This window comes from Ornithodoros turicata, chromosome 1 (assembly GCF_037126465.1).
Source record: "Ornithodoros turicata isolate Travis chromosome 1, ASM3712646v1, whole genome shotgun sequence".
Lineage (NCBI taxonomy): Eukaryota > Metazoa > Arthropoda > Arachnida > Ixodida > Argasidae > Ornithodoros > Ornithodoros turicata.
Genome location: NC_088201.1, coordinates 185,791,289 through 185,816,415, shown reverse-complemented (window position 1 = coordinate 185,816,415; position 25,127 = coordinate 185,791,289). Strand labels below are relative to the sequence as shown.

Here is a 25,127-nt window from a genome sequence, read left to right as displayed (position 1 = left end):
AACATTTGTGTGCATGCTGGCACACAGTCGGGGAGTCACCATGAAGGATTTCTATTATTGGTATTTCTATTTGAATGATGATCAGAACTAGATTCACTATGACCGCTTGTGCGTCTGAAAATACTGGTTCAGTGTGTTACGTAGGACCATGGTTTGCAAATTCAAAGTGACGTCGCCAAAAGCGACGGGTGCGGCGTGCTCCAATAAGATGGAGGTGGCTTCGCGTTCGCTCAATTTGGGAGGCTTCACCGCACGACTTGCTTCGCGTGATGCCAGCGAAGCGTCGAGCTCCTGTGCGAGCCGAGGGTCCAATTCGATGGGCTTCACGTCTACGGGTAAGACGAAGTCGTATCGCGATTTATTGTACGTTGTTGGAGCGCGCGTGCGCGCAGTGGAAGTAGAAGAGAGCGAAACCGAAACGGGGAGCGCCCGCGAGGAGATGACCGCTGGATGCCACCTGCGCTGAGGGCGCTAGGAGCACGTGCATGCGTAGCGGCCGCGACGAGGCGCTCCACTTACTTTCGCGCTGGCTCTCGTGGAGTGAGGATGTGCGGTCAGTCACTCCGCCGTCCCTGCGTTGCGCCAGTTGATCCTTGACTGTCGTCGGGATCGGACGCACCGTCGCCGCGGGGGAAAAGGTGACTAATTTGCCGTGCCCGATGTTACCGCGCTCGTGTTAAGCCTTTTCTCACATGTTTGCCATAACGGATAGGCCTTATTCCCTGTACGCGCATGCTTAGAGTTGTCTAGCAGTGACCCGTAGTGTACCAAGCCTGTTGACGCACATTTAGCGTTGTGAGCCTAGCATTTTGTAGTTGTCGTCTTGTGTTACCTGTTGAATTTCGTAGCTTTGTGCAGTGACGCTGAGGTTGGGCCTAACCGGTCACCCCTAAGCCTTTTCCCAGATGTGTACTGTTTTCTCCGTGCTGTTTAGCTGTAGCGGTTTGACCTTTCCCACGCGCTCTTGCAAGCCTAGACTTGTTGAGAAGTGTTGCAATTTTACCTGCCGCTAGTATCTTGTTCTGTCTTTCTCGCATAGAGCTATGATGGTGGCTCCATCTGGTGCGATGCCTTGCAACTAGGTAGCCAATTGTCGTCGATCTTTGCAACTACCAGCTGTCAACAAGCAACATGGCGGTCGCTGGTCACTCGTGTGTTCCAGAGTGGTTTCTTCGCTGCGGCATCGTTGATTTTCGAATAAATTGTTTCTCTCCACTCTATTTTTTATCTATTTTTTTTCTTTTTTACGGACACAGGTTGCGTCCAACACACAGCTGGTCTGGACACGAGTTAGATGCTCCCAAATTAATGTAATGACTCTTTGTAGGGTGCTGATTAATGTGAGGGGTCCCATTTAACTCTAGTTGCTAATTAAATCGTGTTTAGACCAAGTTGTGTGTTAGCGGCAGCCTGTGTCCAGTCGTTACTACTTGCGGTAACAGGGGTGTCCATTGTTGTACTATGGCGATTGCGGAAGTGAGCTCGCGCTGTCTATGCAGCGTTTGCTGGTTTTTCATGCGTGTACCCGAGACATGTCAATGAAAACTGATAAGGATCGCTGTCGTTGTTTCATTGGCACACACCTGGAAACTGGTTTGTGAACCCGCACAGGTAATCCGTAGCACTCTGCGCTCCTTCAGTGAATAAAAACTCGGGTCTGAGTACAGCTGACTACGATTCTCCTATGAATGTTCCCTTTGCTCCCTTTCCTTATTCGTTTTTTTTCGTCGCCGCTACTTGTGGAAATAGAGATGACAGTTAGCTAGACAGTTAATTAGACAGTTGACGTATGCTATCTGCCTTGCGGACGTAACCGGCAGCGTGGTGGTTCTTCTCAGTGCGCGAAGCTCTCATCTTTTCCGCTGGCGCAGAACCACTGTCGATATCCCTTTTGTACGTAAAAACGATTGCATACGATGCACTGAACTCTCTAGCTAGTACCATTTAAAAATAAATGAGGACTTGCACACCGTCACATCTCACGAAATGTTTTCCATTTCGTGAGCGGATATTTCATATATGTGCGCGTGCTGACACACTTTTCACGAAACCCAAATATGTAAACAGGTGAGAGAGAACGGGAACTCAGTAGAATTCTACCGAGTTCCCGTTCTCACTCATACGTATACTATTACTTGATATGCTCAGGACATCTGAACTTGCGGTGTCGCTCTGGCAAGGGGTCGTACTAGCTGACTAGCGAGAGTGCTAACGTACTCGGTGATTGCATGCCAATTTGCAGAAAGGCCAAGATGAATGATACTGCAGGCTGAGCTCATAGACTGTTCCTTCTCCTCCTTGCTCTTTCTCCTTGCAGCTCCTTGTGCTTGCTTCTCCTCAATATTGGCGGCATACAGATTAGTGGCAACTTCATATAAGCGGATCGAGGCGTCGAGTTCAATTCGCTCATGTAAACGATGTTGAGTCTAGCTGAAGCCACGCAGAGTCGAGCAGCGTCAACTCGACAGCGGGGGTGGGTTGACTCGCTCGACGCGATCACCGAAGTGCATGTAAATGCGCTCGGTCCGAATTCTGATCGAGCGAACTGTGCGACCGAGTCCATCCTGTCCCTGTGTCGGAGGCAGCCATACGGTCAGTGTAGGCCAGCACAAGCGGGTCCAGAAAGAGAAACTGGAAAACGAATTCACTGCGACCGGCTCCCATTTGAGCGACTTCATGTAAGCAGTGTCGGGTCCAGTTTATATAAACGCGGCTACTGTATGCCCGCTGTATGAACAGGGCAGCGGTGGGAAGGGGAGTATGTATTATTTTGTCAGAAAAAGTCGGCCAGCAAGGGCGGCATGCTATATCTCACGCAAATTGACTGTTTCCGAATTATTCGATTTACGTTCGACGTAGCTTGCCGATTCGAGTGCCGCGAAAAACTGTTCCATCTCTCCTGCGCAGTTCACTGTGCTGCTTATTCTGCGTGACTCAATCAAGGGATGTTACGAGATGGCGTCAGAATGTCCCTGAAACTTCGGAGATTCTGGTATACGTCTTATCTCTTCCAGTGTGACCGAATACAGCAGGACTTGTGTTCCGGCAATACTCGCAAGACCAGGATGCGATGAAACGTTTCTGCTTGACCAGTTCTTGAAGGACATCAACGCCGACTGTGGAACATCGAAGCCAGTCTGTGAGTATCAAATAAAAAAGAATGCGAGGGGCATAAAACATGTTACATGGCTTGTGTCAACAATTGTGTTTCTAAATCTAGCGATAAAGTTGCCATATTTCACAAGCACTGCTGCCCCTGCTGCCATTATCGTCCCAATAATAATCGAAAAATTTGAAGTCTACTTTTAACTCCTTTATTGTGTAATATTTATCTTAATAGAGCTGGTGGTGTGACCAGCCTAAGGCAATACATACCACTATGTTCAACAACATAACACTCACTGCTGGTAACGAGAGGTAGGTACTTTTCACTGCCTTCACGGCTTCACTCTTTACGTAAGATACAACACTTTATGAAATAGTTGTCTCAGTTAGTACTTAAATACAACTCGTGAATGAACCTGTCGTAACACCCAGAATGTTGGACTATTATTCCACTCAAAAGCCCTCAGTAAGCACATAAGAATATGAGGAAAAAAAAGAACAACAAGACAAGTGTCTTCTGTGCAAATGACTCGAAATTACAAGTATACGCAGTTCTCGACTGCCGAAACGACACGGCCTTGGCTGTCGGTAGCTTATATGGGCCAGAAACGGGGCCGATCTATCTGAACAGCCTGTACTGCGATGAGCCCCATTGCTCGAAACCACATGGTCCTTTGACGCGGAATAAGCGTCGCTCTTTTTGTGCTCAAGAGGTTTGGGGATTTTGTTTCGACTCATTTGCATAGCAAGCTTTAGCGATTTCTTCGTTCCGCACATCACCACCATTAATGGGGTAGAGTATCGCCCCTCGCGATGATACTCCCCATTTATCATCCTAAAATAAAGCTGTTGTTTTACCGATTTCTGTTTCAAAGTAAGTGTTCGTCTGAAGATACGTTAGACAACTCACGTTTTGCCCAAAAAATGTAGGACCAAGAACCAAGTACCATGTGTGCAAGACATCATCGCTGTTTCTCTCAGTTTTTCTTTTTCTTGTTGCAAAAGTCTAAGCAATGAAATACCGCCCTGTACATAATCAAGCTGCATACAGGTGCGCATAATCAAGGCAGAAGGTAACTTTCTACTCGCTTATCTAACTAGAACCAGCCGTGCCGTTCACTTTGTTGCCTGTCACGTCATATACTGCACGCAATTCGAAAACGTTAAAAGTGCAATGATACAGCCGTACATTTCTGAGTGACTGGAAGAGAATTGCGCGATTTTCTTTGAATTCAATTAACTTGTGACAGTAGCTGAAATCGAGGAGGGCCGGAAAGACATATATACCAGAATGTCTAAACAGAAAACGAAAATCGAAAAGAGATTAGTGTACATGCACGAAATAAAAATGAGAAAGAAAAAAAGAATGTATTATCGGTGTCTCGCTTTTTCTCTCTCAAACTTTTTCCCCTCTGTTATGTTTCATTTTCAATTCTATTGTAAAAGATCGCAGCTGCGCGGAGTTCGGTGTACCACTAGTACACAGGGATATGCAGAAAAAGAAAAGAAAAGATGTTTCATCATAAAGTATCGTAAAGAAACCTAAAATCAAGAAGAGCTGCAATGCTTTCAATTGAATACAATTGTGAAAAGCAGGGGAGGGTAAAGGACACAGGCATAAACCCAACAACGAAAAAAAAAACGAAAAGAGGCACTGCACCTCAAGCATTATCACGATCTAGACGTCGATGCCAATGACCACACCCTTGAAACTAATAATAATAATAATTCCGAGCTTTACGTCACAATTATTTTCCATCATGTTCGAGCATAATAGACGACTGGCACAGGCATGGTTGAGGCCGTCCGCGCAATGCGTGCGCTGGAAGACCTGTTACCCGCATTTTCATCTAGAACTATACCAATTATAGATAAATAACTAAAACAATACACAGGGCGCTCTAAGATAAAACAAAAGAATCTCGGAGCAGCAATGCCATTTTTGCAGCCAGACGGACACTCAGCGGAAAAGTACTTGTAACTACTGGACGTCCGAATTACCTGGAAGTCAATATGGTACGGTATTGACTGTTTCCGAGAAAATGCGAGACAGCAGAATTACGGCACTCATTATTTATTGACCCTTGTCTTATCAAAAAAGCTGAGCACTACTTTGAGGTTGACATCGCCACATATTAATACGTAATCAGCAGACACCGGAACTATGCACTTCTCGAGCGAAGAGACGACATGACGTTCACCTTATCTGGTGGTGGTAGTGGTAGGTATGGGATGCTTATCGTAGTCACATTAAGGCGGGAACATCACTGTGGGGATCGAGCGCCCTTTGCGGACTTCACAGGGAACTGTGGCGACATATGTCTTAAAGCGACTGAGGAAAACATGACGAAAACACCCAGACAGGGCAGCCGGCATTCGGATTCGAACCCGGTTCACCTCCCAGTCCTGGCATGGAATGCCAACATAGTACCCAAAAATGTCATGGGAGCTGTTCTCCTTATCTGGGCCGGAAAGCGGCATATTAGGTCAACAGATCAGCCTTTAGTTCAATCAGCTTATTCGATATAAAAAACACGTGACCCTCTGACGTGTGCACACCCGTCGCAGGTTTTGCGCACGAGAGTGGCGTGGTTTTAGTTCTCATTTTACACCGCAAAATTGGGCAATTATTATTTATAAATAATATTATACTATAAGCAATTTATGTTATAAATTGTGTTATCGTTTCCGGATGTTTAAAAATAGAGGATAAATTCGTATGATGACTGGGACCAATTGTGCTGTCTTGCATTCCTCCACAAAGGACTAACTCAGTTAAGTTTCACTTTATTTCATTTCATATTCCTCTTTTGCACGTGCATAAATATTATTAGACATGAGAACAGTGAAAAAAAAAAGTTAAGCAGCTTCAGCGCCGCGCCGCTAAACACGATGGCGGATAAATAAGCGCCGTTATTTTGCATATTTATAACTCTTACTTCATGACCGGATATATCCGCCACAGGGGTTAACCGCCACGACTTATATAATCCTCAACGTTATACGTCACGTGCTCTATGCGCCGCGTCTCCTGTACGTCTCCAGTGTTATGCGCTGAGCCCTCTATTGGCTTCAGTGAGCATACGCTATTTCAAATAAACGCTATGCCTCCAGTCACCACACTTCACTCACCTGTGTGGACAGCAAATTCAGTACATCTTTATTGACCCAAGGCACACAAAGATCATGTACAGCACCAATACTTTTGGCATGTATGAGGCCTGCTGGTGTATTTCTGAGGAGGCAGGTTGTTGCATTTTCACAACATGCCCGTGCGGTTCTTGCAGGTGATCTTGGTGGAAACATGTGCAATGCAGAATAACAGTGTTCCATTTGATATGCTTGTATCGAAATGCATTGCCCAGATGGCAAATTAGATACAACAGCAACACACATTAAGTTGAAAAATCTACCTAAACATGCTGTTGCCTTGCCGATTCGACGAAGTATTTTTACAGCACGTAACAGTACTCTACCAGGAACACAAATTACTGATGAACCGGTAGGACACTGTTGTGGATGAGTCACTTGAACATACAAGGACTTGTTCAATTGAAATTGAGGGACAAGGATTACCATGGTAAAACCAATGTGGGTATGATGCCCGTCCATTCTCACTCTAATGGGCTGCAGTGTACATAATATCGCACAGTACCTCATAAACAACAGAATTAAATAAGAGCACAGTTATCAACGCTATTATACAGATAGGATGGCAAGATATTAAGGACAGATAAAAGAGAGAGGACGCTGACAAGCTGGTGCATACAAGGAGGAACCAGAGACACGGAGGAGATAGGGACGGACACAACAATTCTCAAACACAGCAAAGATTTTATTGACAACAACCCACTATATATTCAAAAACCTCCGAAGGGGAGGAAGAGGAATGAGAGAGGGTTGACTAACACAAATACCTCGAGTGGCTATCTATACAGATTCACAAAGCATTCTTCGCCAGGTCACTCTTTCCCTACGCAAAACAGAGGTATCCGCGAAGAGGGCTTCACAGTTGTTAAATTCCCGGAGATGTTGAACTAATTCGCTTGACACGTGGGTCATTTCTGTGCTAAGGGCATGTTCCCTAAGACGGTCATTCAGACAGCGTCTTGTTTGACCCACACAGCACATGCCACAAGCAAGACGTATACAATGGACCACTGAGTGGTTACAGGAAGCAAACGGATTGCGGTGGGTGACATTACAACCACGGTTCACAGAGGAGAAGGGGCAAAGCTTGCTTAATTTACAGACATTTGAAAAAACAATCTTAATGCCAAAATTCTTAGCAACAGCTAAAATATTGTGGGAAACCGAGTGGTGGAACGGGATGGCCACCATCTTTTTAGAGTTCCGGGAAAGATCGGGCAAGGTCGATTGAGCGGAGTACAACTTACGTAAAAATAAAAGGGCCCTGGAAGCGATAAGATGACGATCATAGCCAGCTGAGAGCAACCTACCGCATTGGCGGGACAAGCTGAAATGCGAGCACGTTTTTGACACGGAGGCTCTAACCAAGGATGAAACAATGCCAGACTTGACTATCCTCGAGTGGAAACTGGATCGCGGTAGGAGAGGTTTAGCATTATCTTTGCCATAATACCAACAAAGGCCATATTCAGTGACTAACGTTAAATCAAGGAACTTAAGGGTATGGCTACTCGAAGAAAATTCAACAGCGGAATTGAGTTCGGGGGCCAGGGAGGTGAGGGAATCTACCAACATGTCCGGGGAGACAGAGGGAAGAGAGAAAATTACAACAATGTCGTCAACATACCTACGGATGAACAGAATACCATCGGAAGTGCGGGAAATGAGGGATTGAATAGCGCAATCCAGAATATTAAGATAAATTTCCGCAAGGACGGGAGCAACAGAGGAACCAATGCAAACACCATTGGCTTGAGTTAACGGCTTATTCTCCCACAAGTTGACAGAAGATTTTAGGTAAGTTTCAAGAATTGTCATGAAGTGCGCAACAGACATGCCGGCCGTATTCTGGAAAACTACCAAGTGGTTGTTGAGAAGGTTGGATACCCGGTCAAGCAACATGGTTATATTCATGGAATAATAAAGATCTTTGATGTCAAGTGAAAGTGCATTAACACTAACACCATGAAAATGCTTTATGGAGTCAACAAACTCCTCAGAATTCCAAATGGAAAGAGAACCAGATAGCGGCAACGTCTTAAGAACACGCAGGAGAAAATCAGAAACAATCCTTTGCCAAGATCCACGTTCGCTGATCACAACACGAAGAGGCATGTCGGGCTTGTGATCCTTCAGTAGGAATTTCACCGAGAGAGAGTCAATACGACATTTGTTGACAGCGTTGATCAAAGGGTGGTTGTTAGCTGACAAGGTAGTAACGATTAACGATTTAGCTTTCTTTAGAGAGCCGGCAAAAGGCTTGAAGAGGGAATCAAGAGCTTAAGGACATTAATTAAGGACACATCCGTTAAATCGCCAAAATATCCTGCAGTAAAATGAAAGCTCGCAGGTGATTTCCACATTATTCGAGATCCCAATAAGAGGCATCTATATTTTGCATAAGAGTCTCTCTCCACCCAGGTTTGTGAAAAAAACCAGCGCAGACATTCAAGGATTTCTGCAGTTACTCGAATAATTGGTGACACTCTTTCGTTCACATGTCCACAATCTTCTACATACAAGCGCTGTCATTTTTATCGTGTTGATATGCCTATGTTTCTAATTTGTTATTGAGACCTGAATTATGTCGCATAGATACGATCTGACAAGGTCGTTGTTTGAAGCGGTCAAAAATGAACGCCTGCTGCTACGAATGATTCGAAATTTCGTTCGAATTTCGTTCCCCGAAATATTTAGATGAGTGTTCCCCCAGGCCGATTTCACGTCAGGTCATGCAGGCAGGTCCCATTGACCTCCAGATTTTTTTTTTTTTATATTGAGAAGTGCATCATACATGATGATAAACAGTAATCGAACGGTTTCTACCGAATAGCTTTTATGCAAAAAAATCTAGAAAATCCGCGAGAAATTCTTGCGTTCTTTTAGTATGCATCCTTTAGTATGCATCCAGGCCAGCAGGACAATCGCAAATTTTGGTGCAGAGGTCGAACGCTCTGTGATATAGAAAGTGGCGAATATGCTCTCTAGTGAAATTTTGTTCCAAATTCGACGCGTGATTTCGCTGGTGGTAGGTGTCCCCACTGCTACATTTAGTATCACTTATTTCCATATTTTAATGCTCTTTCATTTTATCATTCATATTATATTTTATCTACCATGCGTGTGTCTCCTACACGTATCCGCTGAAACAGGCAAACGTTTAGACATAATTAAAGAAAAAACACGGAATTTTACGCGCCTGTTTCCCGAAAAGACCCCTTTGTATTTCAATTATGTTTTGCCAATGCATTGCCAGGCCTTAGACCTTTTGTCTACCACAGGAAAAAAAAACTGCTTCAAAACCAGCACACGAGCGATAAGCGCGTTAAAAAATGGTCCTGTAAACGGCGCTTGTACCTGTCTGAGAGGGGCTGGCGGTATTGCTGGTTGGCGGTTCTCTGTCGTTGTCCTGTGTGGTTGCAGGACGGAGTGTCGCCAGTTAAGTATGAAAGAAGGAAAAGTTTGACAGGGACGAAAACTAAACACGAGTGCAACATAACGTAACAACACAATCACTGAAAGGTGATTTACTGGTGTAGATGTACAGAGCTTCGTTTCCTTCCTCTGAGGCGACCACGAGAGCTGTTTGTGCTGGCAGCATGGTTAATATTTCGTAAACATGCTCGAAGGGTATACTTACCGGCACTTTCATGACCGCCCGGCGAATGCCAATTGTGCACGGATGCCCCGACTGGCAAGTTCGGTGAGAGTTGCACGATGTCAACGGTACGTTCAACGCAAGCGATGTCGCAATGTGTCACAGCCGTGGGGAGACTGCCCCAAAAACCAGCGCCGTCCGCCTAACTCTAACCCCCAGCAGGACGCCGACTGGTGCACTCAACGTGATGCAACGTCATCTTATTGCGTGATTTTTCTCGTTAACGTTTCGGTGGCGCTGTGGAGAAGGCTGCAGGCAATTAACGAGGGCAGTAAAATATAAGCGGTTTGATCCGCCACCGGGTTTTACCACTGATATATCTATGTGGAACAAGTCAAACTGGGAACAGGGGATATTCCATAGGCAAGTAATCAAAGGCGAACTCATGCTTTGTATTATGATAACCTTAATATATCATACTGTTCGTTTTCAGGCTTGGAGTGCAATCAAAAAGCAATATCAGATGCGGAAGATGTGTGCTTGAGGAAATACGAACAGGAACACGGCATCATTTCTAGAGGCCTGATGTCCGGCAACGACAAACGACTGTGCTGGTAAGCACTTCGTCGCGTGTGTCCGGCGGTTTTACAGCGGCATTATGATAAATAAGAAAATGCATGAACAATTTTAAATTTTGCTGAATGATTTGCTTATATGGGCCAAATGTAGGAGCAGAACTCAGCAGAATTCTTGACCCCACCCCGTGCAGGGCAAATACTTTGTTGTTTGAGGTTGAGACACCTGTCAATAATGATACTTCAAGCTGCCTGCGGTTCCTCATTAGCCACTGGCAGCACTCCAAGGAATTACGCTGCACTGCTAGGACAACGCGCTGTGGGGCTTGGTTTGGAGAAACATTAAAGGGACTATCGCATCCATCTCGGTCGATTCCGAAACTTTAGTACCACAATATTTCTCAGTGACCTCTGACAAGGGCCGCGAAAACCCCAAGTGAATAGGTCGCGTATGTGCTGAGCAATCTAATGAAATACATCGAGAGAGCAGACGACGCATAATGAGGTCCCTCTCCACCGTCTCTCCACAACGCCTTGATAACGTCACGCTCAACAGCGCCAATGAGAGCGCTTCTTCCCGCACAGCTGATCGGTGGGGCCGCGGGGCATCTGGATGCGAGGCGGCCAGCAGACACCAAGCGTAATGTCGGAATCGTCGTAATACGAAAGTGACGTCGCGTCGCTTCCAAGCGATTCTGGGGATTACAGCGTTGAAGAAATTGCGTTAGATTACGACCCTTACTCCACAGACCATCTGCCACTTGACCCTGCCGCAAGTGAAAGTGCAGGCAGTGAAAACGAACCGTCCGATGGCGGCGACACTTTCAGGTAAGCCTATCATATCCGATCGCTCATGATGATTGTGCACTGCCGGGCATTTTGACATTTGTCCACTTGGAAATGACAGATGCCTCTGCACTCGCTGTACTCCAGTGGAACCTGACGAACACAGGGTGTCGGTTGCCTCGGAAATTGCAGGGACAGTTGTATCGCCGATCACCTGCTCCTCAATGGCGTTTGTCTGCGGAGGGAGCTCGCTGGTTGACGCACCCATCTTTTGTCGTGATGACCGCCGCGTATTTTTGAGCGACTCGACAGTAGGTACAGTGTCAAAACACTTCTCATACGTCGTAAATGGCGTGATTTCATTCCCATTTCATTCCGAGCACATGGATAATGCTTTACTAAAACTTTACTGCTCTTAGTCAAATAAATAATTACTTTTCTTCTTTATTATTGTTTTACACAGGCGCCTCCGATTCACTGCGTATTGTTTCTTCACAAGCTGGATTTATGGGTACCTTGGCATAAGAAACCGAAGGCGGATACCAGGATGTCCTGTGCGCAGGATCAGGACGCTGTACCCATCAACTTCATATAGTGGATCATACAAGCAACATAAGTGTCAAGTGGGCCACTGTATGCAGACCAGGCATATCCATTGTAGGACTTATCGTTATTGTCATTGTTGTTTTTGTATGTTCATAAAAGCTGGTTTCCTATTGAGAAGACGTAACTGTGTACACTATCAAAACATTATCGATGGTTCCTGCTTTTCATAACCATATGTGGTGAAGAAATGTTGCATTGTGAAGTCACAAATTAGTGAGCGGTTATGCTGGTCATAGTGTTAGTCATATGTGCATGCACTGACCGTTTCGAAAGTTTTAACCGTTTGTAACAGTTCAAGAAGCATGTCTCACAAGCAGTGGAGACTTGTAGTCAGATATCGCAAGTACAGTGGAATGTGTAAATAATTTTCATTGCAAATCATTCTGGAGTACAAACCAAGGTTATCACACGACGAGGACAAGCAGTGGTACTTGTGTAATGCATATTTTGAATACCACCTTCCAGCTTCACCATGGAGAGGTTTCTTTTGAACTACGTTTTGCACCTATGTTGGGAAAAAAAAAAGAAACTGGTGTGTTTTGCCTTGAGCATGGATTTATGCTTCATTTCTAAATGGAGGATAGAGGTTAGTGCCAATGTGTGTATTACCACAGTTTTATCTCCTCCTGTGTACATGGAAGCTTTGTGAGCATGATAAAAATATTAAATGTGTCAAACAAAAGCTGATTACATTATGTCAGTAGATTTTATTTCCCTCCTCCGTGCTATCTTTTCAGTTGCTGTGCGGAGAGCTGGCATTTAGGTTCATGTTGACAGGGTGGTGACAGGGTCTTTCCTTCTACACAATATACGAGCAGTGCAGATGTGAAGCTTGATGTGCTGAAACAAGAAAAAACTTACTATCATGCACATATCAAAGCCCAATACCACAATATTCTTGAACCCTTGGAGTGTCCTCTGTGCACTGCAACTGGAATTGTACTAAAAGTCACAGGTGTGCATATATAGTTCATTAGACGCCGTTCATAGCCAGTTACTAAAATTGCATTTTAAAAAAGTTAATTAGAATCACAAACACAATTCAGAAAAGTGTTTGCAGCTGGACCAAAAACAATAATGTGCATATTGGAGGGTTCATAACGCAGTGTTTGTCTCTCCATAAAGCATGTGGTGGCCCTGGAAAGGGTCTTTTTTTCTACTTTAGTTTCTCTGGCTCATTCAGTGTGTGACGCAGAGGGAAGCCTCACTACTAGAGCCTAAAAATAAAAATTCGCTATTTAACAACATCAAGCCTTCACAGTATGTGAGCAATATATATCACTCGTAGAGGCTGATACTCCGCATGAGCTGCCGGTTTCACAACATGAACGTTCACTCTGACTCAGAATTCAATTCATTCACTGTACAACACAGATATTAAACTTTCCTAATGAATAGAAGCTTGTGATACTCACAACCTGAAGCAGATTGCTGCTACCATTACCATCAAGCTGCTTCTCCCCACCTGAGATAGAAATTGAGCACTTGATGTTGGACAATATGATGCATAAAAGTATAATGCCGAATGGGGCTATTCTGTTGGAAAGCTGCTTCATTGGCTCTCTCTTGCTCACAAAAATGATGGTGAGTGCATGCTGGTTTACATGAGCAAAGAAAGATGGGATAAACTTTTTCTTAAACTTTAGTATCTTTAATTGATAAATAGATAATTTGATAATCTTTTGAATATTGCAACCGGAAAAGTTAGAGGGATGCCGTCAAAAAATTACGTGAGGTGCTAGTGGGGCCTAAGGGGGTCTGGTACATCATTGCCGGCCGCGGTTTATACATATTCCGATGTACATTCGGAAACAACATCTGGAAACAAATGCTTACCTGCTCATCCGGTACGTCGGTGGTGTCCATTTGCTCATGGAACAACGTGGGCACAGCATAGGGCTTTAGCCTCTTGCATTTCGCTGACACTCCCATACGGGATTGCAATAGGTCCGCCTCCATGTACACTTCGTCGGCAAACTGCGAGGAACAAACGTGCCGAACGTGCAATTCTTCTCCCACAACAAGAAGCCTGCCGGCGATTGCTGCTTCCAACTTTCGTTTGGCGTCCCTGTCCTTGGGTTCGTGAAACGTCATTTCTGGGTTCGCCCCAGACGATTTTTTGCCGTCAGGAACACCACGACGCGTTCCCGAACTCAACGACATGTTGCAATTTCACCACTGAGCGACATTCACAGCACTTTCGAAGAAATAGGTTGTTTCATACACGTAGCCATGCACGACGCCATCTCCAAAGCAGACGATGTCTCCGAGAGAAAATGGGGGAACGGCGCCGGCGGCGCGCCGCCCTCGCATTGGTCCTGTTGGCTTCTACGTCACAATGATGTCATCGGAGGTTTCGCTGATCGAAAAAGCTCGTTTATTTAAAACACAAACATTTCTGAGCAGTGAAAATCGGTGACATCGATTGTCGAATGATGCCAAGCATTCTCGTAACCATTTCCTACCCATGTCTCCGGATGCGATAGTCCCTTTAACGCGAATACTTCGCCTCATTTCAGCAAGCGCCCTAGCTGTCGGGTTGCGTCTGCGGAGAGGAAAGAATCCGCTAGTCTCCTCATGCCTTGTGGATGGGTGGATGAATAGTCGCTTTTCTCGATCGCAGCGCGATGGATAGCGCTGGAGTTAGGCAAGCGCCATGGGATGCGGCTTTTTGAGGCGGCCGCGGAATCTGTTATGGCATGCGTTCCCTTCGTATTTAATTTTCATTGTCTTTACGAATGCAATTTCTAAAGTTGTTCAGTTGCATGTGGTTGGACAATACAATCCTGGGTGCAATGTCTCCTCGCGTCTTCCAAAACGATTCCAGACTTAAAAAACTTCGAAAACCGCAACAATGCAACTCTGCGACCATATGAGGCGCACACCGGTATAGACGGAAGTGTGTGCATTAACTCGCAATATGCAGCACACGAAGCAGACAAACCGGTTGTCTGCCTAGCGTCCTGTCGTCCTTCAACACCATGTCTACGTTTCATCCAACCCGAGTCGCTCGCATCAGCCCTCTTGCTGCATCCATTTTATTTCCATCGCAGGAATCGCACACGCTCATACATGCATCCTATATGTATTATTTATTTTAAATATAACGAACTACTTGAATGGGATATACAACAAATAACTGCGCGTTTACAGGGCATGTCAGTATGAAGTATGCACAAAACACATTACATACCGTTGCGCACAGCGCCGTTCATAGCGATCTTAACGCACATCTGGCTGTGTTCCCTCAAGCCTCATATTCGCCTGCGAGCAGAAGCTAAAAGCATTGGTAACAACGTAGAAAAAACGAAAATATCTGGCACATCGACTACATATACCTTAAAAACGGAAAAAAATCTTGAAAATGAAATCCCCAAAAGCGCCAATTGCTTGACATTCGTCACGCACATTCTCACGCTTCGACGTTTGGTAACAGACTGATGAATACGTCGGCGGGGACTTGCAGAAACGCTTCCTCTTAAGCCCTGTTGAATGTTGCACGGAATGCAAAAACAATAGTTTCAAGTAAGAGCAGTAATACGAAGTTACCACGGCACATGTACTTTTGCAGAAATATTTACAAAAATTGAACAGTTTTCCAGGCGAACGGATCACTATGTGGTGCGGCGTTGAAAACTTGTTACAACGCGCCTTCCTTGGCCTCGCGCCGGCGGCCAGCCTCCGCGACATTGGGCAACGGCTATTTGATTTGTTAGAAATAATTTTAATTACAGATTTCCATTCAATTTTCATTTCCTTAAGTGACATATTTTTCGATACAATGCGTATTCTGGAATTTCATTTGTCCGAGTAAGACCAGTTCCTCGAATTAGTTCATTTTCTGCACGTACGTACAGCGTTCTTCCTAATCATATTATTACTTAATTTTAGAATGAGCATGTACCGTCGGTCACTATTACGCCCATTCATCCAACAACTCGCGTCTCAGTTATTGTATTACCAACATGCCAAGCACCATGGTTGATCTCGTTAAATCAATTGGAAAGCAGTTTCTCACTGATACCCATTAGAACAATTCTTCCAACTGACTTCTCATTCCTTGTATTATCGGAGTCTGTGATACATAAAATGTTGGATCTCATTAAATCAATGACAAATCAGCCTTTCTCATTGGGACCCATTAAACCAATCCATTCATTCGGTTCCTTATTCCGTGGATGCGGTCTTCGCCACTCAACACGGCGGAACCCGGTTTCGCGAAGGCAGCTTCACTGCAAACGTCCAATTCAGTCACTGGTAAATGGTCGTCCTGGACACGTTGGACGAATTTGCAGTCCTATTTCTTATTGAATCTAATTAAAATTGCGGGAAGAATTCAATGTGGTCACGTCTTGTATTCCCTGCAGGGTTGTGCTTCAATGTCACGTGTTGTCTGTCTTACAATCCGGAGCTGGTTTGTAATTAGTGCGAATAGTAATAGTAGAATTTATTAGCCACGAGAAGGTCCGGGTCACGTAACACATATTCGTATGCTATCTTTTGCAGCATGTTGGACTACAAGAAGAATTGCGTTCCAGACCAATTAAAACCAAAAGGCTGTGGTGAACAACTTCTTCAAAATTATGTTGCAAAGATGCAGAGTGAAATGAGATACCAATGTGCAGCATCGAACTCGATGTGTGAGTATAACCACAGGAAGAGCGCTGCACATAATGCATCCTACATGTGTTCGGGGACCAGTAGCTATTATGACGTCGGTGGCAAAGGTCACCATATCTCAGGAGGAGTGTGTTCTAACTGGTTATAGCCTCTGCTGTCTTCCGTTGTCGTTTTAAGGATTGCTACATTTTTTATATCTTTTAATATTTAATTGGTTAGTAATGTTGATCACAACTAAGGTGGTAGTGGGACTAGCATTATCGCACAATTATTTGCATATTCAACATGATGGCACTGACAATCGACCAAATTCAAAGAACCGTATCGTTGGCGCAGGGAATTGAGGGCGTGGCATGAAATTTGTGAGTGAGATTACTCCTTCGACACGCAACGCTTATCGGCATGACCTTATCAGCGGTGCAGCTTGTGTTTGGAGAAGCGATACAAGAAGGCCAAACAGAAGATGACGTTTCTCTGCTGGGTCAGATCATGCTGCACAAACTGAATGCGTCAGTATAAAAACCAATAAGGCACATGAGAGAAAACGCAGAAAATCAACGGCTCCACACTAGTGATAGTTGCAAGCAAATGGTGTATTTTCTAGAACTCTCTGCATAGTAGCTTTTTTTATTTCCTCTTAAGAGTAAATCCATCGTCCTTATGAAACAGCCGAGAAGCGAACGAACCTTGATATATAAATTGACAAACGTTTGCTATGCAAGTGAACCAAAACAAGGACTGCGCACGTACCTACGTACCTGGACATAGTCCAATTGCGGGGGGGTAGACATCTTTAATAGTTTGAAACGCACCGGCTTTCAAAAAACATAACAAAATACAGTTAACATTTCGGGTCCCATTCGAGTCCCATCATCAGAATGACGCTGGCCTGGTCGTCACCGGGTATTTACGTAGACGTTAGTCGTTAGACGTCGTTAGTCGTTAGACGTTATTACGTAGTGCCTACGTACTCACTACGCCAGTGCCGTTTTTGTCGGCGGCGATTGGTCAACTTTGGCTATGGTGGCCATGTGACGCCAGGCAGACCGGTTCGCGTTATTTTTTACACATCTAGAAAACCTTGTTAGGCACCATATAGATGGCACTGTGCCTGTAGGGTGCCACTCCAAAGGCACTTGTAACTATCAGATCATAGGGTTTACGGCTGCTATATGTATATATCAGGTACTCAGATAAGATAGGAACATCATCTTGGCACTCCTTATCTAGTATGCTCTACATGAGTATACACATTGAATACAGTGTACATTTTGACTGGTACATTGGTGATTGGGTATGCATGTTCAGTGGTATAGAAATTTTCAGGCTGTGCTGGCATTTGATGCGCTTGTCAACGTCGTTAAAAGTATTTATACCTCTCAGGGTGTAAATCGCCTGTGCTATAACTTGTGTCTTGTCTTGTGTACAGCTCTACAAAAGGTGAAATGGTTGTTATGCCTGTGGGCGACCAGAATTTATACTGCAGTGGTATGTGAACCGTGGTCTTGAAACGTATTTCAGAGTGTTGACTTCCTAATCTAGCTAAAAACAAACAACTTCTAATAGCAACAATGACTACAAGCAGGAAGTTGGTAATGCTTTTTTACTTTACGTCTAGACACAACTTCGCATTGGAAAGAAAAGGCCATAAATTGGACAGGGACGGTGTCAGGGTGCACGGCTATTGGTTGAACGTCAAATAACGTGAAAGCAAAAGTGAATGTCAATGTATAGGCGTCCATCCATTGAGGTGGATGCGGTGTCGTTTAACGCGCATGTCGCCTCAACTTTGAGACGCACTGGAAACGGTCTCGCTTGCTCGGCGCTGGAGATTACCTTGCGGGTGTAGAGCGCAGGGGCTACTCTTTCTAGTGATATGCACCATCTGTATTTCGGGTTCGCTCTTGCGTGGGTTGCGGCTGATATTTTGAATTGTTAATCGTTTTGCACACGCAATACTTCGCAAAGAAATATCGTCTAGAGGCCACTTGCCCGTATTGTCGACAGTCCATTCTTACTTAAGGCGATTGATCTCCACAAGCTCTAAACAAATAGACAGGAAATACTGCGACGTGAATTCATGCTCGTGTGACCGAGTTGACTATATATCCAATTGAACGACACCAGTCTTGCATCTCCGATGTCACGAAATTCCGGACCTTCAAAGACTAGACTATATAGACGTTTTCATTTTGACCCTGTGTCGGTCAGATTCGAAGGCCGTTTCACGTCAAATATGTTGGCATAGCCACCAAGCATGTGTGTGAACTGTAGTGAAAAAGTTTGTGCACATTACACCACACGTAAAAAAAAAAAACATGTGGGAAAGCTTCTACCAAAAACCATCCGGGCAGCACTACCGCTCGTAGTAGTATTGGCCTGCGAACAATAAAGGATTTGATTGATTGAAAACACAAAAAGCTATGAGCTATATTCCAAGGACGGGTAGCTGTAGCATAGGTTGGGTAACGGATACTGATATGGTATACTGCGGCTTCGACAATCGCGGAGCCGCCTTCACCGGTGAGGCAACCTTGAGAGAGATGTTGCCTAAATTTGACAATATCGCACAGATAACGTGCTACCATCAGTCACTAACCATTCTCATTAAGATGCTGCTATTGACATCTGTATTTATCATCTAACTCTGTTAAACTGCGATTATGTCTCTCTATAAAAATCATGTGGTAGAAGACGTCCTATAAGTCAAAATTCATAAAATACTGAAACTATACACATCACATACACAGAAGTCCGTACTATACCCTCAGCTAGAATAGGAGCCTTTCCATCTATGATCTGTGCCTTACCCATGGTATAAAAGGGGCATAGACTGTGTAATAAGATATACATGTTAGCGTCCGCCGATTCTTGCTGAGTGGCGCCACTGCGGACCCTATCCCCCTAGTCCCAAGGTCTTATCCGTACTCTGCCGAGAGGACGTGGGGAGAATGGTAGAAGCCTTGAACGGTGGCGGTGTTTTTTTTTTTTTTTCATGGGGTAATGGGGGTTTTGGTTGGTCAGTCTGTTTCTTCCAATAGGACCATTACCCTATGGCCTGTATGTCTGGCATAGTTTGGCATTTCGGGTCTTGAAACTCATGATCACAATCTTCTGATACGGCGTGAGTTCAGGCCCAGCTAAGAAATCACGTGAAGGTCGACATCACGTATTGGTGAGCTCGATCATGGCACATATTAGCGCACTCGCCAGATAACATCGCACTTGTAAACAGAGCAGGTGCGATGTTATCTGGCTAGTGCACTAACATGCGGCGTCTGGCACGCCATGTCGACCTTCACGTGAGTTTGGTATTGCGGCGCTAACGGTTAGATTAAAATACTGTGGTTCGTTCACGAAGCATACTAAAGTGCATCAGCAGCATTCTGGTGTCACAGCTGGCCACTGTGATGTGGACATCAAAAACAGCATGCCAGTAAGTGTGCACATCAGGAGAACCTCACATCACCAGAATCGCCTGGTGTCGCACCGGACAGTTTCGATGTGCACATTACAAACACCATAAAGACTCTAGGAACATCAGAAATACCAGAATAATTCTGTTTTTTTTGTTGTTTTTTTTCAATCGGGTTGATCATAACTCTGGCAGCTTCTCACATGTGTGACTACGGATTGTGAGTGACCAATCGGAAGACTCATTAGGTAAACCTGAAATGGGTAAAACTTCTGATGCTTTGATCAGACACAATAAATGTGCCAGAAGCAGCTATCCCGACAACTATGAATACCAGCCTCTTTCACAGGAATATCTGATACTGTACAGTGGTCACACACCTCTGGAAGGATGTCGTCGTTCTTTCTCCAGAATGCAGTGTCATATCTTTCGTCAGATATTACAGAAATTAAGAAACATCGCTCAGGGGCATATTGATCAAACGTGCATCAAGGGGTGTGCAGCGACCACATCCTCGAAACCAAAGAACTAATGAGTAGAAACATCCCTGCCTCCCGGCATAGTTTGTGTGGTAACAGCTGTTCCGGAAATCATCGATATCTGTGTTGAGGAAATTTTGGAGAACCTAAAAGATAAATATGCAAAAGTAATGATTGTCACCAATAGAGACCCCGGTCTCAATTTCAATAGCCACACTTTTCCAGATAAAGTGAAGGTAGATCATATCTGTACCGATCTACGCCCTTACGTGCCAAACTCCCTCGGGTGTTCCAATTCCTATAGCTTCGGCTACCCATCCTATGCTTGTAGGGATCTGCATGCTGTGCTATATGCACGAAGCAGGGCCATGATTTCAAAGAGTGTGGACCCGAGCAGCACGCCAATATTGCTCCAATATTGGACCGATATGGGCTGCCAAGGTTTCCAATATTGGTCCAGTATGGGCTGCTAATATTGGACCAATATGGGGAGTGCAACAAGACCCCATATTGTACCAATATGGGCTGCCCATATTGGCCAGCCCATTTTGCGCCAATATTGGAAATACTTATGTGGCAACGCCAAACGGGAGTCCGTGTAATAATAAAGCATTATCCGTTTTAATATTGAGCACTGATATTTCTTCTCTCTTCTTTTTGCTTTTTCATTTCTGCAGATCTCATTGAACCACGTTGCATACAATTATAAAAACAACACATCATCGCCCCAGAACGCCCGAAAGCTTGCGCACATCACATTTAGAAAAAAACTAAACCTCCCGTCCTAAAAATTAAGAGCAGGATGGACTAGTGCTAGGCAGGCAGTCCCACGGAACTGCCAATAATGTCGAACATCCCTCAGGAGCCTTCATTGAAATCGCGATAGTCCATGAACCAAGAATTTCAAACCAGCTCCGAGAGTACGAAGGAGTGAAACACTTTCGTGACGGTGACGGACATACGCCTCAGCAACTCACACAGCGTGCAGTAACTTGAAAGCACCTAACTTTACAGAAGATCCATCCCTTTCTATCAAACATTGTGTTTTTACTTGACCTAGCCACAATTCCAATATCATTAGAGCCAGTGACATTTTAGCCCGTATGAAACGTCCGATCCGACTGTCGCGCATTAGTTGTATGACGTGTGATTTAGCTGAAACGGCCACGCTTACTCTCAGTCAGTTCGACCAATTGGCACTGGCATGCGAAGCAAGATGTCGCCTGCTTCCAGAAAATGGAAAGTTGAGTTCAAGTTCTAGTGAATGGTACAATGGGATTGCCCCGTATGTTGATTGTTTTCGAGAATGTCTATGATATGCGGGAAGTTGTTGGATGTAACGACGTATTGAATTGGGCATTTCATACACTTCAACGTCCAATCTTGTCGTGCTGCTTGAGCGTTTGTGCAACGCGGGAACGTACCATTTTTTTGCATTTTCAGCCAATACGTGGTTTACACGGGCAATATGGGGCCAATATTGCCAGGATTTTCCCAATAGTGGCTCAAAACTGGGCAATATGGGCCCCATATTGTCCAGTTTGAGCTCATATGCGGAAAACCTTGCCGGGTTCCATATTCGACCCGTATAGCCGATGACCAACCAATATGGGCCCAATATTGTGTGCTGCTTGGGGAGGGCCAGATAACTGCGTCAACTGCGCAGGTGAGCACTCTTCGTACTCCAAGTCTTGTTCAAAACGGAAGTTCGAGAAAGAGGTGACACACGTCAAGGCTACACAGAGACTAAGCGATCGAGAAGCGAAGAAAAGCTGTCTTCGTTCCAGCTCTAGAAAGCCTTTGCAGCCCTACTTCCCAGATACCCAGAATTATCTCTTGCTCAACACAGACAAACAGGATAATGCAAAGCACAAAATACTCACCTCTTCCTCAAACGCCAGCTTCTCCTGCAGAAGTGCCTGCTGTTGCACAAGCCTCTTCGGTGGTGTCATTCTCACAGGCACCACCTGCTGACGTTACCTCGATGGAGTGTGATGGCAGGCGAGCTCGTAATGCTGAATCACAAGCACGAGCGTCTAGTCAAAAGACAGCCCATGGGTAATCTATCGGGGAGTGGCTCGTTCCCTGATATACCGCCTGGAAACTCGAAACTGCTCAAAAAACAGAAAGCCTCAGAAATAGCAAATAACAACCCCCCAAAAGAAATATTCTCTCTGAACAGCACACTCTTCTCATTAACACAGACCCGTATTGCACACTTCATCTCTTTTTTCTGCACAATGTCGATCCTCGTCGATGAATCGGCGTAATAATAAACCAACTTTGTCAAAGTAGTGGAATTGTCGAGGGCTCTTCGCCAACCTTTATGATATAAATGATATTTCAGACAGGTATGGCACATTCCTCTTTTGTCTTACAAGAAACTTACCTGAATCTTCAACAAACACACTCACTCTGGTGTTATAACCTGTTCCAAAAAGATCGTGCAGATGCAACATATTCACCTGGTGCTGTTACAATCCTTAAATCTAAGACCATTGCTGTAATACATCTACTGAAGCCACCCCTTGAGACAGTTGCAATTAAAATTTGCCTCGATAGGGTACTGTGAAGAGTGCTAATCAATTCGTTTGTTGTGTCGACCTCACGCTGTGCAACCCATCAAGTGTATGGGGGCATTGCCACTATAAATATAAGAGTCCACTTCAGTGTAATGGTCCAGTAATAATAATAAGAATCCAGTACATGAACAGATCAGAATCTTCGGGGTTGCGATTACTTTCGGTGGTTTTAAAGTTGTATCAGGTAACAGATAATTTAACGACGCGCACTGTACATTGGACTGTAACCCCTTTCAAACGAAAGCTGTTCGTCTGCCATCGTCCAATGATGATATGGGTGTTAATGAGACGAATGACTTCATTACAAAAACAATCATAAAGGCAGTTACCGAGTCCACCGTAAAGACGCTGTTGTTGTCTTTAGGGAGGGAACAGAACCGATCTCGGAAATCTCTTCCGCAGGTATCCAACTGCACAAAACCTGCTTTCCTTTAAAAATCGTGTGCAAAAGCAAGGTGGACGCGTCACTAAGCTAACAAAGCATATTGGGAAAATTTTGTTTCGTCGATGAATTCTAATTCACCTTCGAGAAAAGAGTAGTACAAGGTACAATTCATTGAGGGTGAACATCATACTTTTTCGATACCCTTCTTGCAACTCAATGAGACTCCTTGCGAGCAGGTCAAGGTGCTGGGTGAGCACGTGTATAGTAGTTATGTCGGGAATTCTCGAAAAATCGCAAATTCTTCAGAGAAACAATCTATTCAGCTAACGCGATGAGAGTCTTTCTCGTATTATGCCGTTTAATATGTCAAAATACAGAAACCATGACACTGCTTCAAAGCAAGGAGCATACAGCTTTAAGTCAGATTCAAAGAACATGCAGCACGGGTCAAGAACACAAGGAGGAGTAACATGTGCAATGGTAATTGAGACGTGTCTGCGATCACATCCCATGCCGGGCAATGTCAATCTTCAGTGCTGAAATTTATGAGGCGATTATGGAAATCAAGTATTGCAGTTTATTGTTATTAGTATTATTCACTTATAATTATTATCTGTATTTATTATTGATTATTATTGCAACACCTCATTAACTGCACGGTTATTTATACAACATTGACTCCCTGTCTGCCTCCAAGAACATGCAATCTACGGACCAAGAAAAGCTTTCTGGTGCTGAGAGCCGAACGTGTGGCCAGTAAAATAGTCAGATGTTCAGTTGAGGTTTTGCTCGGTACCGAGTCATGTGAGTATATCTGGAAATGGAAAAACTCATTGACGATGCTGCTCCTGCTGCTCACAAATATGAACCGTACATTTCCCATAGAAGCTCTTTCCACTTTTCCTTCTTTCCACACGTCATTAGACTATGGAATTATTTACCTTCATCCATCACCTCAGTTGTAAATCATGCATCATTCAGCACTGTTCTCCGTTCTTCATTTCGATTGTAGTGCTACCAATCCGCGTCACTTTTATTCTGGTGCGTTCCCGTGTTGTTGCTTTGCTATACTGTTGCCTGTGATTTACTTTGTCTGATCTGTCCATATAAAGCCGTAAGGATCTTGGAACCCCATGATAAAGAAAAAAAAACTAGTTATTTCTTATTAGATTACTTCCCAGGACTGCCCATTGGTATTCTTCGGTCATCGTACCATTCCACATAGATTCCGTAGTTTCCGTGCGGCGAAAACATCGATGAAACGAAATCATATCTGTCGTTTTCAGGTGCCATCTGTCCTACAGGATTACTAGACAGTGCAAAGAGTACGTGCTACAACAATTACCAGAAGTTGCAAGACGCATCCAAACTGCTTTGTTGGTAAGCTCTTTTCCATGTGCGTTTCAAACGGCCATATAGCGAGGGCGTTTAGCAGAAAAAAGTGGGACGGGGTTATCGGCATCCTAGGATTCGGGATCCCGAGCCGTTTTTACAATCCCGTGGTATCAGGATTTCAAAATGTGGATCCCGGGATGCCGAACCGGGTAGGAATTTTTCTTTCAAGTGCCCTCGGAATGTCGTACAGGATAGCATCCACTTGCACATCCATGCTATATCACAAATTCTGATACAATACGCGCTTCCCGTAATCCCTGCGGAACATTCTAGTGGAGGAGAACTCAAGAAAAATAGAAAAATGGAAATAGGAAATACTCGCATGGGGGCAAAAGTTTCGCCGCGCATTATGTTGAGCATTCAAACCACGAATATTGACTTTTCGTTAGAACGCATCTCCGTGTCGTCTGGTACGAACTATATTGCGGCTG

At 44.5% G+C, this 25,127-nt stretch overlaps 1 protein-coding gene across 1 annotated transcript in view; it reads left to right on the top strand.

Moving 5' to 3' along the window:
* Positions 1 to 25,127, top strand: part of LOC135374067 (uncharacterized) — a 249,900-nt gene that overhangs the window by 180,241 nt on the left and 44,532 nt on the right. The window contains exons 21-24 of the mRNA XM_064607070.1: positions 3,015 to 3,139; positions 10,347 to 10,467; positions 16,327 to 16,460; positions 24,588 to 24,681. Coding sequence (XP_064463140.1) covers positions 3,015 to 3,139; positions 10,347 to 10,467; positions 16,327 to 16,460; positions 24,588 to 24,681 — 474 coding nt within the window. The remainder of the gene's footprint in view (positions 1 to 3,014; positions 3,140 to 10,346; positions 10,468 to 16,326; positions 16,461 to 24,587; positions 24,682 to 25,127) is intronic.